Raw genomic sequence first — 14,851 nt, 5'->3', positions numbered from 1 at the left:
TTTCAGACACCTCTCATTGAACCTCACGTTCCTCTTCGTCCTGCTAACACAATTACCAAGGTAATGGGATGTAGGTGGGTTGATGAGCCATCAGAGCTAGTTTCTTAAGTAACTATGAGAAGTGGTCCATATGTCAGAGCAGCACATCAGGAAACTGCAAATACACTTTCTAGAAACAATACATATCAGTGTGTCTCGGTTCTCAGTATAAAACAGTGACATATCACACAAGTGAGCAATGCATATGTATGAATGAATTGTATTTTTCAAGCACAGAATCAGATTGAAAAGTGATTTAAAGATTTATCTGGTTTGTTTTCCATCTATAATCGCTCCTTCTTTTTTCCCCCCTCCTCGCACTTGATGAAAATTCAGGTTCCTTCAGAGAAGATCCTCAGGGCTGGAAAAATTTTACGAAACGCCATTCTCTCTCGAGCACCTCACATGATAAGAGATAGAAAATACCACCTAAAGACATACAGGTATGTGTGATATAAATAGATTACAACAAACATGTTTCCCTGTTTTCCATCTACAGGTAGCATGTTTTATAATCCTCCGGGTTCTAGAATTTCTGAGCTTGCCTTGGATCCTCACTTAACTCTAATTAGCCTTAGTATTCCCAGGAATTATTCCTAAACTAATTTGCCTAGACATTGGTTTAAGTGTGATGAACAAAAAAAAGAAAACCTTTATTTCTGTTTGCCAGTATATTTTAGGAAAACTACTAGATTTAAATGAGATTCAACTAACATTTACTGAGTGTTCATTTATACTCAAAGCCCTGAACAAGAAAGACCACTCTCCATACATTATCTCGTTTCATCCTCGTCACAACCTATAAGGCCATTTTTCAGATGATAAATCTGAGACTCAGAGAGATTAAATAGTTTTCCTTGATCAAGTCACAAATCTAGTGAGTGGCAGAGCCAGGATTTAAACCAAGGTTGATTGACTTCTAAGTTTCTTTCATACATTCTGCACATTTGTTAAGTACCTACTGGGCATCAAGCATTATTGCGTTTCAAACCCTGAGGATACAAGAAGGAAAAAAATATAAAATGCCCTTTCACATAATTTACTTTCTAATGTAGGATTCCATTGTAGTATACATATAGTAAGATATTCAACTCTTTCACACCTCTAATCATACAGAATAAAGACATTGTGGCTGCCACTGGAGTTAAGAAATGATAAAGACTGGGGCCATGTGATTTAGGTGACCTTCTGAGATGATTGAACCATAGTGGGTCAATGAAGGATTCATGTCTCATCTTTAACTTTTGATTTTATCAATTCAAAAAGGCTTCAGGAACTAGAATGGCCTGTTGATGGTACATAAGCCTTCACTCTCTCTCCCTGCACCTATGATTCAGACTCATGGTCTTCTTTCAGCAATCGTCTGGCCCTCTTTCTCATTTAGCCTAGACATGATCTCAGAACCCATTAGACTTAGCATGAGTCAAAACCTATTTGATTCACGTGAACCAAATTCATAAGACAGTGAAAAGCTAGAATACAAATTGTAAAGTTACCACAAAGGATATATATCTTTCTAGCAATTGTCAACCATGATAGAACCTATAAAATTATTTGACTCACCCTACAGTGAATGTTAAAGTATATTGCCTCAAAATCCAGTCTCTTCCCAAGGAAAGCTGGAAATGCATGGCAAATTCTTCCTCTTAGGATCACTTTTTCTGCTTTCCATGCAAACTAACACTCTTCTACTTGCATTTGTCATGAATATGTTTATAAGATCAAAACGATTTGTTACATTTATTTTTTTTTAATTTGTTGCCAGTGCTGCAGGGCATGTAGCATCTTAGTTCCCCAACCAGGGATTGAACCCACCCCCACTGCATTGGAAGCACAGAGTCTTCCACACTGGACCACTATGGAAAGCCCTATTTGCTACATTTAGAATGGCCTTTTCTTAATAGAATTCTGGAACTCTATTTGATGGGATTTGAGAAACACTTTAATCAGTAGCATGTTGCTCTTAGGACATGTTCCGTCTCTAAGGACAGATTGCTCCTCTTATGGATATTTACCAGCTACCGTTTTGGGTGATTACATTTGAAAGCCTTTTCCTTCAACTCTGGAAGTTCATCCTTTTTTTTTTTTTTTTTAAAGTCTATAGTTCCTACACACTGCTATAATTTTGAGGGAAGTAAAGGTTAAAACGCCTGTCTGTGGCCTCAGGGAGAGAGTTCAACCTCTTTAACTAATCAAGTGACTCTCAAAGTCTCATACAGCTGAAAGACCTTTTACTTTTTAATTTTTTTTCCTTAATTTAAAATGTGATTATGCTTTCCCAAGTGTTGACTTGCGCTAGGGAAATTCCATTAAAGATGTCATCTTTGGTGACAGATACTGGAAACTAGAAGTCAGAAACCATAATCTCTTTCTTGCTCCATAGTAGTAAGATTTTAAACCCCTGAAACATAGGTGTTAAGTCTACTCCACACCCTATGACACAAATTAATGATCTGTTGATAATGACCCATGAGGCATGATTTCTTTTTCCTGCAGGACATTTTGAGTGCCTGGTATCAGACCTTGGTTCCAGTTTCATCCCCTCCCCCACTCCTGCTTCTCCCCACTTGTGTCGGTACAGCAGCATTAGGGGTCGAAGTCTCCCCAGATGCTGTGTCATCCCCAGTGATCACCACACCAGAGGTCAGCTGTGAATCTTAAAATAACTAAATATCATTAATAGAGAGGAAACCCATGATTCCATCAGCTACAAGTGGCACAACTGTATGTCTTTGTTCTGTGTTCTGACTACAAGATCCTTATACCCTGTCCCAGGGCTCCAAAGCCCTGGGATCATCTCAGTTCCATGTGCTCTCTTTTAGTAAAAGTAATCATTGACTTAGAGGCCACATTAAATTGATTTTTTATACTTTTACATGACTTTTCCCGTTAATAAATTCTCAAATTAGAAGAGGGACACGACAGATCATATATTTGGTTCAGGATAAAGAGTAACTAGGTGCCTCTTTGCCCATTGAGGCTCTAATGTGTAATAGTCTGTAATCAGAGCAGTCCTGGAAACCTAATAGCCTTCTCAGGACATCTTCCTTGTGTGGTGGGTCAGATCCAAATCAGAACATCCCAGGATCTCTGATAGATTTCAGAGTTCCTAGAATCTTAGAAACGGACATGGCCTTCAAGGCCATCTTTTCCTCCTCTTTTCTTTTATAGATGAAAAAAATTAAGAACCAGACATTTGAAACGATATAGTCAGAGTCATGCAGCTAATACATAGCAGACCTGGTGCTGGATCTCATGACTCCTCCCAGGCTACGCTCTTCCTAGAATGGACCAGCACCAGGAATCCCCTCGGGTTCAACTAGAGAGGAACTCCCTGGGCTGGAACCAACCTCAGTGCCTCAAAGATAGTGGCATCCTCAGCCCAGGAGGTGAGGCCACCAGTGACCTCGACCCAGCTGTAGGCAGCCAGCTGCTTGTAACTCCCTGCTTGTTCCTCTGTCCCTTAGGGTTCCTCCCTCAGACTACATCATCCCATTTCCTCCACTGAATAGTCATGCCACAAACACTTCTCTCCCCACAGAAGCTTTCCTAACATGTGTGTATGTGTGTGGTTCTGTGTTTCCTAACTAATGCACATGTTAATAGTTTGCCCATCCTGACCACCTTACCCCCGAGGGGCATCACAGTGATGAGTATGTGCCTGTACAGAAAGCATTTGGAGCTCTTCAGATGACAGGCTCTGTCGAAGTGCTAATGTTCATTACATCGAACTTTTTTTCAAAGAGATTTGCATCACTAATTGCTTGTTTCTCCCAACACCCCTCTGAGGAAGCTCAGTAGTATTACTTGAAAATAGAAAGTGGTATATAATTTTGCACTTATCCAGAACCTGTCACAGAGTACCTCCTAGGGCTTCACAAACCTTAACTCATTCCTCACAAAGCTCAGGGGAAAGAAGTCAGAATTATGCTTTGCCTTCATTTGACTTCCCTGGTAGTTCAGATGGTAAAGAATTTGCCTGCAATGCAGGAGACCCATGTTCGATCCCTGGGTCGGGACTATCCCCTGGAGGAGGGTATGACTACCCACTCCAGTATTCTTCCCTGGAGAATTCCATCGTCAGAGAAACCTGGCAAGGTACAGCTCATAAGGTCAGAAAGAGTTAGACACAGCAGAGAAACTAATACTTCATTTGACCGTGAAATTTTCTGGGACCAACGTAAGAGTTTCTGGCCCTGGGATTCACTTGCCAGATCACGCTTCTTGCCTCACAGCCCTTCTGCCTCCCTGGGGCTGCAACTTATGATGGTCTTCCAATGTTTAGCCAGCCTTGCCTAGAAGGTCGCCTGTGAGTTGAGTTGTCTTATTGGTTTGTACCATAGTTTGAGAACCTGTGGCCATATCATGTGGTGCTTCGTTTGCCAAAGGGTAGAAGGGCACCAGGCCCTTCAGGTGGAGCTCCTCTCAGAAGCCATCTCCCATCCTTCATCTGCAAGTGGGTGACCTCACCTCCTTTGTGTCCCGCCACTCTTCAGACAATGCTGTGTGGGGACCGAGCTGGTGGACTGGATGCTGCAGCAGACTCCATGTGTTCACTCCCGAATGCAGGCTGTGGGCATGTGGCAAGTCCTGGTAGAAGACAGCGTTCTCAACCACGGTAAGATGACATGCGGTCCCTGGAAAACCCTCAAGAAATGCTAAGCGTGTTTCCCTGGGTTGGTTGTGGCTGAACTCCCACATGGGCCAGAAAGAATTATGATCTCTTTAGGGACCCGCAGAGCTGGCGTCTTCATTTAGCAATACAAATGCAGCGCGTGGATGCCGTTGATTGCAGTGTTCCACCATTGTACCTTCCTAACTTGGGAGAATGTATGAAGGGAAAATGAAATTGCAACCCGAGTGCATCAGTTCCAATTATGTTTATTAGTTTGCATTCACGGTTCATTGATAGCGTGATTATACTCTGAGCATCGCACAACAATCCTGATGCAGCGGCCAAATGAGAGCAATGAAGTGTGTGGCCAGGCTGATGACATGAAAGAGAGTAATGAATTCAGAACCTGCGTTTTCTGGGAGAGCCAATTTGTGTACCCACACAATGACCATATGTAAAATCATGCGTGCTCTCTGGTTGTAGCCCCTGATATCTAAGGAGAGTAACTGTTCAGGACAGGAGTAGGACTATGGTTTAACTCCTCATGCCATTTGTTTAAAGATCACTTTTCCAAACAGACAAACTACTAAAATCTTTCCTTTAATACCTGGGAATGTAATGATGGTCTTGCCAGTGTTTCACAGACTTTATGGTGTATACAGATCACCTGGAACTCTTGTTAAAATGCAGACTCTGATTCAGAGAGTCTGCATTTCCAACAAGCTCCCAGATGATGCTGATTCATATTTTTGAGCAGCAAGGATCTACCACTCCTTATCTTTGGACAGTGTTGATGCTCCCCTCTGAAAAGGGGCTTAAAACTTTAAGACACATAGATGACAGATTACAAACCAAGTTCATGACTTTGTCTTTCAGAGATCTAAATCTTCTGGTTTAAAGGGAATATGATTTAATAAAAAAAAAAAAAAAACTCTTTAAAACTTAAACTAGAAGGAAATTATTGTTAGATACTAGGGGTATATGACCTAGATGGTTGGTCTTGTCAGCTTTGCTCAGACAATTTTACTTTAATTTTTAAAGTGCAGACAAGACATGGTTATAAACAGCACATATAAAAAGGAAAAAAATCAATTCTGTTGCTGATAAAGTCAGGGATTTTTTAAGTCTGTGCTTTGACAAAACCACTATAGAGCACGATCTGGCAGTTGGCCATTTTCCTCTTTGGGATGTATAACCCACACGCTAGAAAATGTCATCAAGGCAATTTCACTGGTCAGAGGGCTCATCTCAGGGAAGCTGGCAGGTTCTCATAGGAGAGTCCCAGGGCAGCTCAGGAGATGGGCGGGTCAGAGAGAGCTGTGAGGTACATGACTGCCGCCGGGAGGTCCCGTCTTCCAGCTGCGCCACCCTGGGCGAGGCCTCGGGAAAAGGGTGAGGAGTCCCAACGCCTTGCTGCCACTTGGCTGTCTTGCCATTCATTCATTGGACACCATCCATTCGTTTCTGGTAAACGGGCTGTGAGGCAGAGGTGCCCACAGCTGACGCTTGCCCCCATGTTTCCCGTAGTGGATCAGGAACATCACTTCCAAGACAAATATTTATTTTATCGATTTCTGGATGATGAGCACGAAGACGCCCCTTTGCCTACAGAGGAGGAGAAGAAGGAGTGTGATGAAGAGCTGCAGGACACCTTGCTGCTGCTGTCGCAGATGGGCCCGGACGCCCACATGAGGATGGTCCTTCGCAAACCGTGAGTGAGAGCCCTTAGCTGCTCGTTGGGGCCACCCTGTGCGAGGCTTGCACCTGCGCGCAGGGAAATGAGGCTGACTTCTAAAGTCCTGGCCTGACTTCACCCAGTGCCAAAGGAGAGATTACAAAGGGGCGATGCAGCAGGGTTTGCCTCCTGTCATTTTCTTCTATGTTTGAGCCAGATAGTTCCATTTCCCTCATTGCATGAGTTAAAACTCTAGAGACTTTTAGCAATTGGCTCAGGATGTCAAGACAGAGTCCACGTATTAAACAACCTTTGGTCCATGACAAACAGAAACTGCTCTGCCTCTGTGCCAGACTGTGGCCGCCCCCTCCTCTCTAATGCAGTAGGACAGAGGAGTCAGGACTGTAGGCTTCATGCCGGTTCTCCTATGCCACATTCATTCATTCAGCACATGCTTTTGCCCCATGCAGAGCCTTCTCTCCTTAGCTTGAAGACACATTCTTTTTTAAAAAGTGAAGTACAAAAAAATAAAAAGTGAAGTACACTTGGTTTATAATATTGTGTTAGTTTCTGGCATACAACAAAGTGATTCAGTTCTATATATTTTTTCAGATTATTTTCATTATAGGTTGTTGCAAGATATTGGCTATAGTTCCCTGTGCTATATAGTTAATTCTTGTTGTTTATCTATTTTATGTATAGCAGTTTCCATCTATTAATCCCAAACTCCTCATTTATCCTCTCCCCTCCCTTTCCCCTTTGGTAATCATAAGTTTGCTTTCTATGTCTGTGAGTCTTTCTGTTTTATATATAGATTCATTTGTATTACTTTTTAGATTCAACATACAAGTGACGCCATATAACATTTGTCTTTGCCCGCCTTACTTTGCTTAGTATGAAAACCTCTAGGTCCATCTATGTTGCTGCAAATGGCATTATTTCATTCTTTTTATGGCTGAGTAATAGTCCATTGTATCAATATATATGTACCACCTCTTTATCCATTTATCTGTTGATGGGCATTTAGGTTGCCTCCATGTCTTGGCTATTGTAAATAGTGCTGCAATGAACACAGGGGTGTATGAATCTTTTAGAATCAGGGTTTTCATCTTAAAGACACAAGAGGACACCACTGCTTTGTTAACTCTTCAGGGCCTCCATTCGTCCAGTGAGGTGCTCCCTCCCATCCAGCTTAGTTTAAACCTACCTGACCATCAGTAGCAACCTGCTCACTAATGTTGAGGACCCTCAAGTGTTTAATCAGATCAATCCAGAAAGACTCTGTTGAGCCCTTCCTCTGTTTCAGTCAGTCAGTTCAGTTGCTCAGTCATGTCTGACTCTTTGTGACCCTATGAGCTGTAGCATACCAGGCTTCCCTGTCCATCACCAACTTCTGGAGCTTGCTCAAACTTGGGTCCATCAAGTCAGTGATGCCATCCAACCATCTCATCCTCTGTCATCCCCTTTTCCTCCTGCCTTCAATCTTTCCCAGCATCAGGGTCTTTTCCAATGAGTCAGTTCTACGCATCATGTGGCCAAAGTATTAGGGCTTCAGCATCAGTCCTTCCAATGAATATTCAGGGTTGACTTCCTTTAGGATGGACTGGTTGGATCTCCTTGCAGTCCAAGGGACTCTCAAGAGTCTTTTCCAACACCGCAGTTCAAAAGCATCAGTTCTTTGGGGCTCAGCTGTTTGGGGCACTCCACTATCCCTGTGGGGCATACGAAGAAGCATGTGCCTCAGCTCTAGCCTCAGGGAAACCTTCTCACTAAAGGGTGACTTGGCATATGGTCCTGCAACCACTGCACACAGGGCTTATGTTTTTCTGCTGGAAATGAAATCCCACTCCACCCGGCAACTGGTGCCAGCCAGCTGTGGGTGTCAACTCTGAGTCACTGACTTGGCCAACCTCCATTTATCAGTGGGTCTCAACAGAAGCATTGCACTTTAGCACATCTCCCGTGTCCCTCAGACCAGCTTCCTGGTGTGGGCCCCACCTCCCAGCAGCCTCTCACTGCACCCTTCTTCCCTTTCCCCAGGACTCTTCCCTTTCCCTTGCCCTTACTCTGAGCTGCAAGGAGGCTCTTCAGCATAGCTCATTTTTTTGCCACAACTTTCTCTTAATCCCATACCATGTGTTTCAGAGGCCTTCTCTCTATTCAGTTAGCATCATCATCCTTAACTCCACAACCATGGTTCTCAGTTCCTTTAGCTTCAAAACCCTTTATTCAAACAAAAATTTTGCTGGAAAATCCAAAATTACCAAACAGAAAAGCCAGAGCTTCACTGATCTCATCATGAGTTGTGCTCAAGAAACCTGCCGAGCAATTTACGTTCTCTGAGCCCTGGAGGACCATGACGGGGGGCAGTGGGGACGGGGGTGGAGAGCCGGGAGAGTCCCCTGGATTTGGGGAACTCAGATGACGGCCCTCACTCTAAACTGTGTTCTTGCCTCTTAGACCGCGTCTCTCCCCTCTTCCCTATGCTCCGTGTCTCACTGTCCCTTGTTTACCGCCTCTTCATGTCCTGGCTCTGTCCCTTCTTGCTGCCACCTGCATTCAAGCCCATGTCACACCATGGTTCTCAAACAGATGCAGGCCAGCCCCAAGGGGCAGGCACCAGAAATTGTGGGAGGGGGTTTTGATGGCCACACTGCTGGCATTTGCTGGGCAGTGGCAGGACCTAGGGATGTTGAACACACCCCACTACCTAGAACGCTACGAAATAAGCTGCCCTGCACAAAAAGCCTCTGTTGAGAAACATAATTGTAAACTGAGTTTCTTAAAGGTGAAGGCATAACTCACTTTACTTCATTCATTTAATCATTTAGCCAATATTTATTGAACATCTATTTTGTCCTAGATACTATGTTAGTTGCAAAGGCTGCAGCATTAAACTGTTAGAGGGTTGCACCCCCAGCCTGAAGCTTTCTGTCTAGGGCAGGAGCCAGACCATGAACAACTAGTTATGCAAATAATCATTTAATAACAGCTGCATTGCATGCTACAAAGGCAAATGTAGTGTATATCGATAGAAAATAATCTGAAGAGGGAAACTGAACTTGATGTGGAAGTTAGAAAAGGGCACATCCCAAGCTCTGTGCCTTACACCAAGCAGACTGTCAGCAAACCTTTGCTGAGTGATTGAATGAACAAATGAACGTAAAGCCCCAGCTCTGATGTTCCCTCAGCTCTCATTTGCTTCAGGGAAGACAGAAATGCCATTCAATTCACATACATTTTTGAGCATCTGCCAAAGAGGTTTTTTGAAAGTAGTGAAATGGCTCCTGCCTTTGGAGAGTTTGTAATCCAGTGGAATGTGCATGTTAAGTCGCTTCAGTTGTGTCTGACTCTGCGACCCCATGGACTGTAGCCCCCAGGCTCCTCTATCCATGGGATTCTCCAGACAAGAATACTGGAGTAGGTTGCCCTACACTTCGCCAATGGATCTTCCTGACCCAGGGATCAAACCCATGTTTCTTCTGTCTCCAGTATTGGCAGGCAGGGGTCTTTACCATTAGCGCCACCTGGTGGGGGTTAGGCACTCCCAAATTAGATTTGGATGCCACATTGAGCGCCGGCTGTGTGGAAGGAATACAGCATGCTAGGGATATTCATGCTAATTGCTTGATTCACCCTTGCAAGAGCCTGAGAGCTGATTTCATGAGTCTCCCTTAGAAAGAGTAGCCTGTATTTCTTTTCCTTCCATACAGCACTAACCCAGAGATCCTTCAGAGAAAGTTACATTACGAAGTTTGGACTTTTCCAGCCCGTCTCTGGCTGTAGATTACAGATTTCACCAGTAACCCAAGATACATCATTTTGGGTGCCCTTAGGATTGTCCCGTCTTTTCAGGCTTTATAAAACTTCAAACATTGGAATTAAACTGCTAGTTCTTCTTGTGACTCAGTACTCTTAGCTTTTATTTCTATGTGAATGATTGTCCCTAAGAGATGGAAGAGTGAAAAAGAAGGAATCTAATTTTATGAGACAGACTTCTGACTCTACACACACACACACACACACATACACACACACACACACTATTTTTAATCAGATAATAACCTTTGGAACTTCTACTATACTTTAAGTGGAAAGAAAAGAAGCTGAGTTCATCAAGAATTACTGGTGTCTCTGCTGTCCTTGCAGAGAGCCGCTGAGCCCTGGGTCCTGGGAACTTGACAGTATATTCACTGGTCCTGGAAATGTTGACTTTTGACTGCCCCAACTGCCAAGTCACTAGGAAATGTGGAGGCATGAGCTGCATTGGCTCCCTATTGACCAGGGCGGGAGCCCCCAATATTGCAACTCAGCACAGCTGCATTTTACAATAGTCACCACTGCCAGGGAGGTTGCAGAACTCTGATAATTACTGGGAAAGAAATAACACAATATTCTTTGATGAGAAGATTACTTTGAGAATTTGATTGTATAATGAAGATGTTGCTTTGAAAGGTACTTCCTATTGTTCTGAATCTGAGACTCGCTAGCAAAAAAAAAAAAAAAGTGTCACTTGTTTTGACAGGCTACTTAGAAAAATTCTCTGTTTATTACATTAACTGCGGCATTTTAACTGTCAAACTATGAAAGAATGTTCTGTAGTTTAAAAAATAGAATAGAGCTTCAGGGGAAATTTTTTGGCACACTCTTGTTGCTATTGGTATTGAAAAGAAAAACATATATTCTGAATGAGAAATTAGCTTTTTATGTGGTGGCAGGCAGAGTGACTCACAATGCCCACCAGGCCTCACAGGTGCAGACCTGGGTGGCTTTTGGGGGCAAGTGCTGAACAACAGTGACAGTTTGATGGCGCTGTTGTTGCAGCTTCCAGACAGGGCCAACAAACCTAAAATGAGCTTCTGGAGCTTATTGTTGTGATTTTGCTTTGTTTTCAAGTCTAAAAACAAGAGGTTACCCTACAGCAAATAGATACAGTAGAGACCCTTACCAGCAGAAACATACATTCTGGCTACCTTTGTGCAAGTACTTTGGAGAGGGACTGTGGGCAAGGAGATGTGGGGTGAGCAGATAAACAGAATGTTATAAGCTTGAGGCCAGCTGGACAAAAAGAGGTTTCAAGGAGACAAAGAAGGTGCTTGTGATACAAGGCTCCCAACATCCTCTTCGGAGTAAAGTGAGACCTAGTTCTCCACTGTTTAGAAACTATCAGAAAACAGCCTAAGGGCAGGAGGGAAATGAAGTAGATGCCATTTCCCGAATCTAATTCTAGGTCTGTCTGAAATTTTGAAATTCCCTAGAAGCCTAGAAGCTTGTCAATTGGGCCTGAGCAGAAGGGTGGAAAATGAAATTATATATATGTATATATATTTGAATTCTATATATATTTTATAAATTATATATAAATTTATGTGTAGTCAGTCACTTCAGTCATGTCCAACTCTTTGCCATCCCTAGGGACTGTGGCCTGCCAGGCTCCTCTGTCCATGGGATTCTCCAGGCAAGAATACTAGAGTGGGTTGCCATGCCCTCCTCCAAGGAATCTTCCCAACCCCGGGATCAAACCTGTGTCTCTTAGTCTCCTGCATTGCAGGCAGATTCTTTACTGCTGAGCCACTGGGGAAGCCCACATAAATTTATATTTGTTGTTGTTCAGTCGCTCAGTTGTGTCTGACTCTTTGCAACCCCACTGACTGCAGCACACCAGGCTTCCCTGTCCTTCACCATCTCCTGGAGCTTGCCCAAACCCATGTTCATTGAGTCAGTGATGCCATACTGTCTTGTCCTCTGTCATCTCCTTCTCCTCCTACCTTCAATCTTTCCCAGCACTGGGGTCTTTTCTAATGGGTTGGCTCTTCATATCAGGTGACCAAAGTATTGGTGCTTCAGCTTCAACATCAGTCCTTCCAGTGAATATTCAGGATTTATTTCCTTTATGATTTACTGGTTTTTTTCTCCTTGCAGTCCAAGGGACTCTCAAGAGTCTTCTCCAACACCACAGTTCAAAAACATCAATTCTTCAGCATTCAGCCTTCTTTATGATCCAACTCTCACATCCATACATGACTACTGGGAAAACTGTAGCTTTGTCTATATGGACCTTTGTTGGCAGAGTAATGTCTCTGATTTATAATATGCTGCCTAGGTTTGTCATAGCTTTTCTTCCAAGGAGCAAGCATCTTTTAATTTCATGGCTGCAATCACCAGGAAATATATACAAATATATATATTTATATATATTATCTTGTATATTTGAATTGCTGGCAGGTTCTGGAGTCTACCAAATGGTCAGAAACTCATAATCTTAAGTTCATTCATTTCATGTGCTTGAGTAATATTTTCTAACATATACTGTGGGGCATAATATTGAAAGGAAACAATTTAAGATAATCAAGTGATATGAGAAAATACCAGAAGGAAGAGTTGTTTAGACAGCCACCACCTGCTGTTCCACACACGTGCTCTAGAGGGCACGCGAGAGGTTGTGTGTTTTCTCATTAGCAGAGCCTGTTTTAATAGTCTTTACCTGTCCAGGCTATTTTTGGAGGGTGTGATATAGTTATTGGAAAATTTGTTTCTTCAGTGGAACCCAGATTAGCAAGCCTAAAACCATTAGTGCTTAGGTTTGTGATTTCTTGGGATATGCCAAGAGAATCTTCAGAGTAAAAAAAAGTCCATCCTTAGATGCAAATCAAATGAAAACAGAAGCATGACTAAAAGAACTGATCTTTAGGAAATAAAAAAATTCACTGTGGAGTCTTTTCCTTCACTGCATGATGAACTTTGCCTTTGTTTTTCCTGAAATGATGGCTGTGCCCTAAGTGTAAGCTTGTGGAATTTACCAGAAGAAATGAGTGCATTAAGTGGGCCGTTTCTAGAGTTTAAATTTGCCTTTCCCCTATGAAAGCAGTTTACTCCTTGTTCCTCATGTTTACATGCCCAAGAACCAGCCTTTGGGTTGATGCTATTAGGATCCAGATTTGGAAGAGAAAAAGATGGATATAGCTGCAGTTTACGGTTTAGGCATCATTATTAGATTGCCTCAAGATTTTTATGACTTTTTACTGTTCAAGTTGATCTATTCATTGCATAGAAAATTTGGAAAAGTACTAAAAAGAGTCAAAGAAGAATAAATAACACCTGCCAACCACATCTTCCAGAGATTATTATCATTAACATTTTGGTACCTATCCCTTGATTATTTTTCAGTTCCTCACTTTTTACACTTAATAATATAGGATGGCATTCTCCCTTAACCATAAATACTTTTTAAAGGTGGGATTTTTAATTGGTGCATAGTAGTCTATCCTTTGGATACTCCTTAGTGCAATCAGTTTGTCGTTGTTGGGTGTTTAGGTTGATTCTCAAAACCTTTCTTTTTAACCACAGCAGAAAATAAGAAGTGCCCTTCTTCCTAGAACAAAGAAAGAATTCCTAGCCTCGCAGGGGTGCAAGGGTAGGTGGGGCCAGAAAAATGTCAAGAAAGTTCCAGTAAGGAACCGAAGGGGTGCCCCCAAGCGCAGGCATGTGGGTGAATGTGGCTGGAGAGTTGGGCCGAGGTCAGGTTGAAGGGGGTCGGCTTCTCTATGTGTCTTGTATATTATTTTATAGCCGTTTGGAGCACCATTGACTAGTTTATAGGGAGATGTGGCCTTGCCAGTTTTGCAGTAGGTAGGTTTCTCTGCTATCTGTAGAGAATGGATTGGAGGGCCCGAGACTAAAGATAGAATGCCGGATACTGAGTTTTTTGAAAGGAGAATTAATGGTATTTTGAGAATTTAATGACAGCTTTTGAGATACATGCATTTGACCTAAGTGTCTGCTAAATAAAGTGAAAGCCCATACTAAGCACAAGAGCCCTGGATTCTGGTCTTACCAAGTTACCAGTAAGTCCCCCAACATCTTCAGATTACAAGTCTCTTAAACTATAACATTAGTTTAATACCTACTTACTCTCATCCCCTGGAGAAGGAAATGGCAGCCCACTCCAGTATTCTCGCCTGGAGAATCCCATGGACAGAGGAGCCTGGGGAGGCTACGGTTTGTGGGATCGTAAGAGTCGGACATGACTTAGCGCTATCTTTCTTACTCTCTCCCAGTTTCACAAGGGATTGTAAATGGGAAAACAAATACAATAGTATTTAATTACAGCCAACATTTATTGAACACATGTGTGCTAGGCACTGTGCTCAACAATTGTCTGATTCTGTTCTTTCAACAGATCTTTGAGGTAGTTATTAATATTATCCTCATTTTATGAATAAGGAAAATGAGGCTTATGTTACATCACTTGTTGTTTATCCTGAAAGAGGGGGACTTGGGATTTGGTCCAGGTCTTTCTGACTCGAGCCTGTGTTCTGTTCTGCGGTCTACCACATGTCCCAGGCCAAAAAGGCTTCAAAACGGTCTCTTGGCTTTGTTCTTTGAGCATTGTTGAGCAAACATGTCATGGAAATCTGATTTTAAAATAGTTACTACAGACTAGTCTCAGTTCATTAAATGAAGGCTTTATATGCTGTGCTGCGCTTAGTCGCTCAGCCGTGTCCAACTCTTTGTGACCCCAT

The 14,851-nt window shown here is 42.7% G+C and overlaps 1 protein-coding gene across 6 annotated transcripts in view; it reads left to right on the top strand.

Annotated features, from left to right (window-relative positions):
- Positions 1–14,851, top strand: part of RAPGEF4 (Rap guanine nucleotide exchange factor 4) — a 318,295-nt gene that overhangs the window by 222,626 nt on the left and 80,818 nt on the right. For 5 of the 6 annotated variants that reach the window (XM_061135068.1, XM_061135067.1, XM_061135070.1 and 2 more), the window contains 4 exons: positions 7–60; positions 376–482; positions 4,536–4,657; positions 6,182–6,365. In XM_061135068.1, coding sequence (XP_060991051.1) covers positions 7–60; positions 376–482; positions 4,536–4,657; positions 6,182–6,365 — 467 coding nt within the window. The remainder of the gene's footprint in view (positions 1–6; positions 61–375; positions 483–4,535; positions 4,658–6,181; positions 6,366–14,851) is intronic. The other variant, XM_061135069.1, reaches the window with a different exon arrangement.

Source organism: Dama dama, chromosome 33 (assembly GCF_033118175.1).
Source record: "Dama dama isolate Ldn47 chromosome 33, ASM3311817v1, whole genome shotgun sequence".
Classification (NCBI taxonomy): domain Eukaryota; kingdom Metazoa; phylum Chordata; class Mammalia; order Artiodactyla; family Cervidae; genus Dama; species Dama dama.
This window is presented reverse-complemented; position numbering and strand designations above follow the sequence as displayed.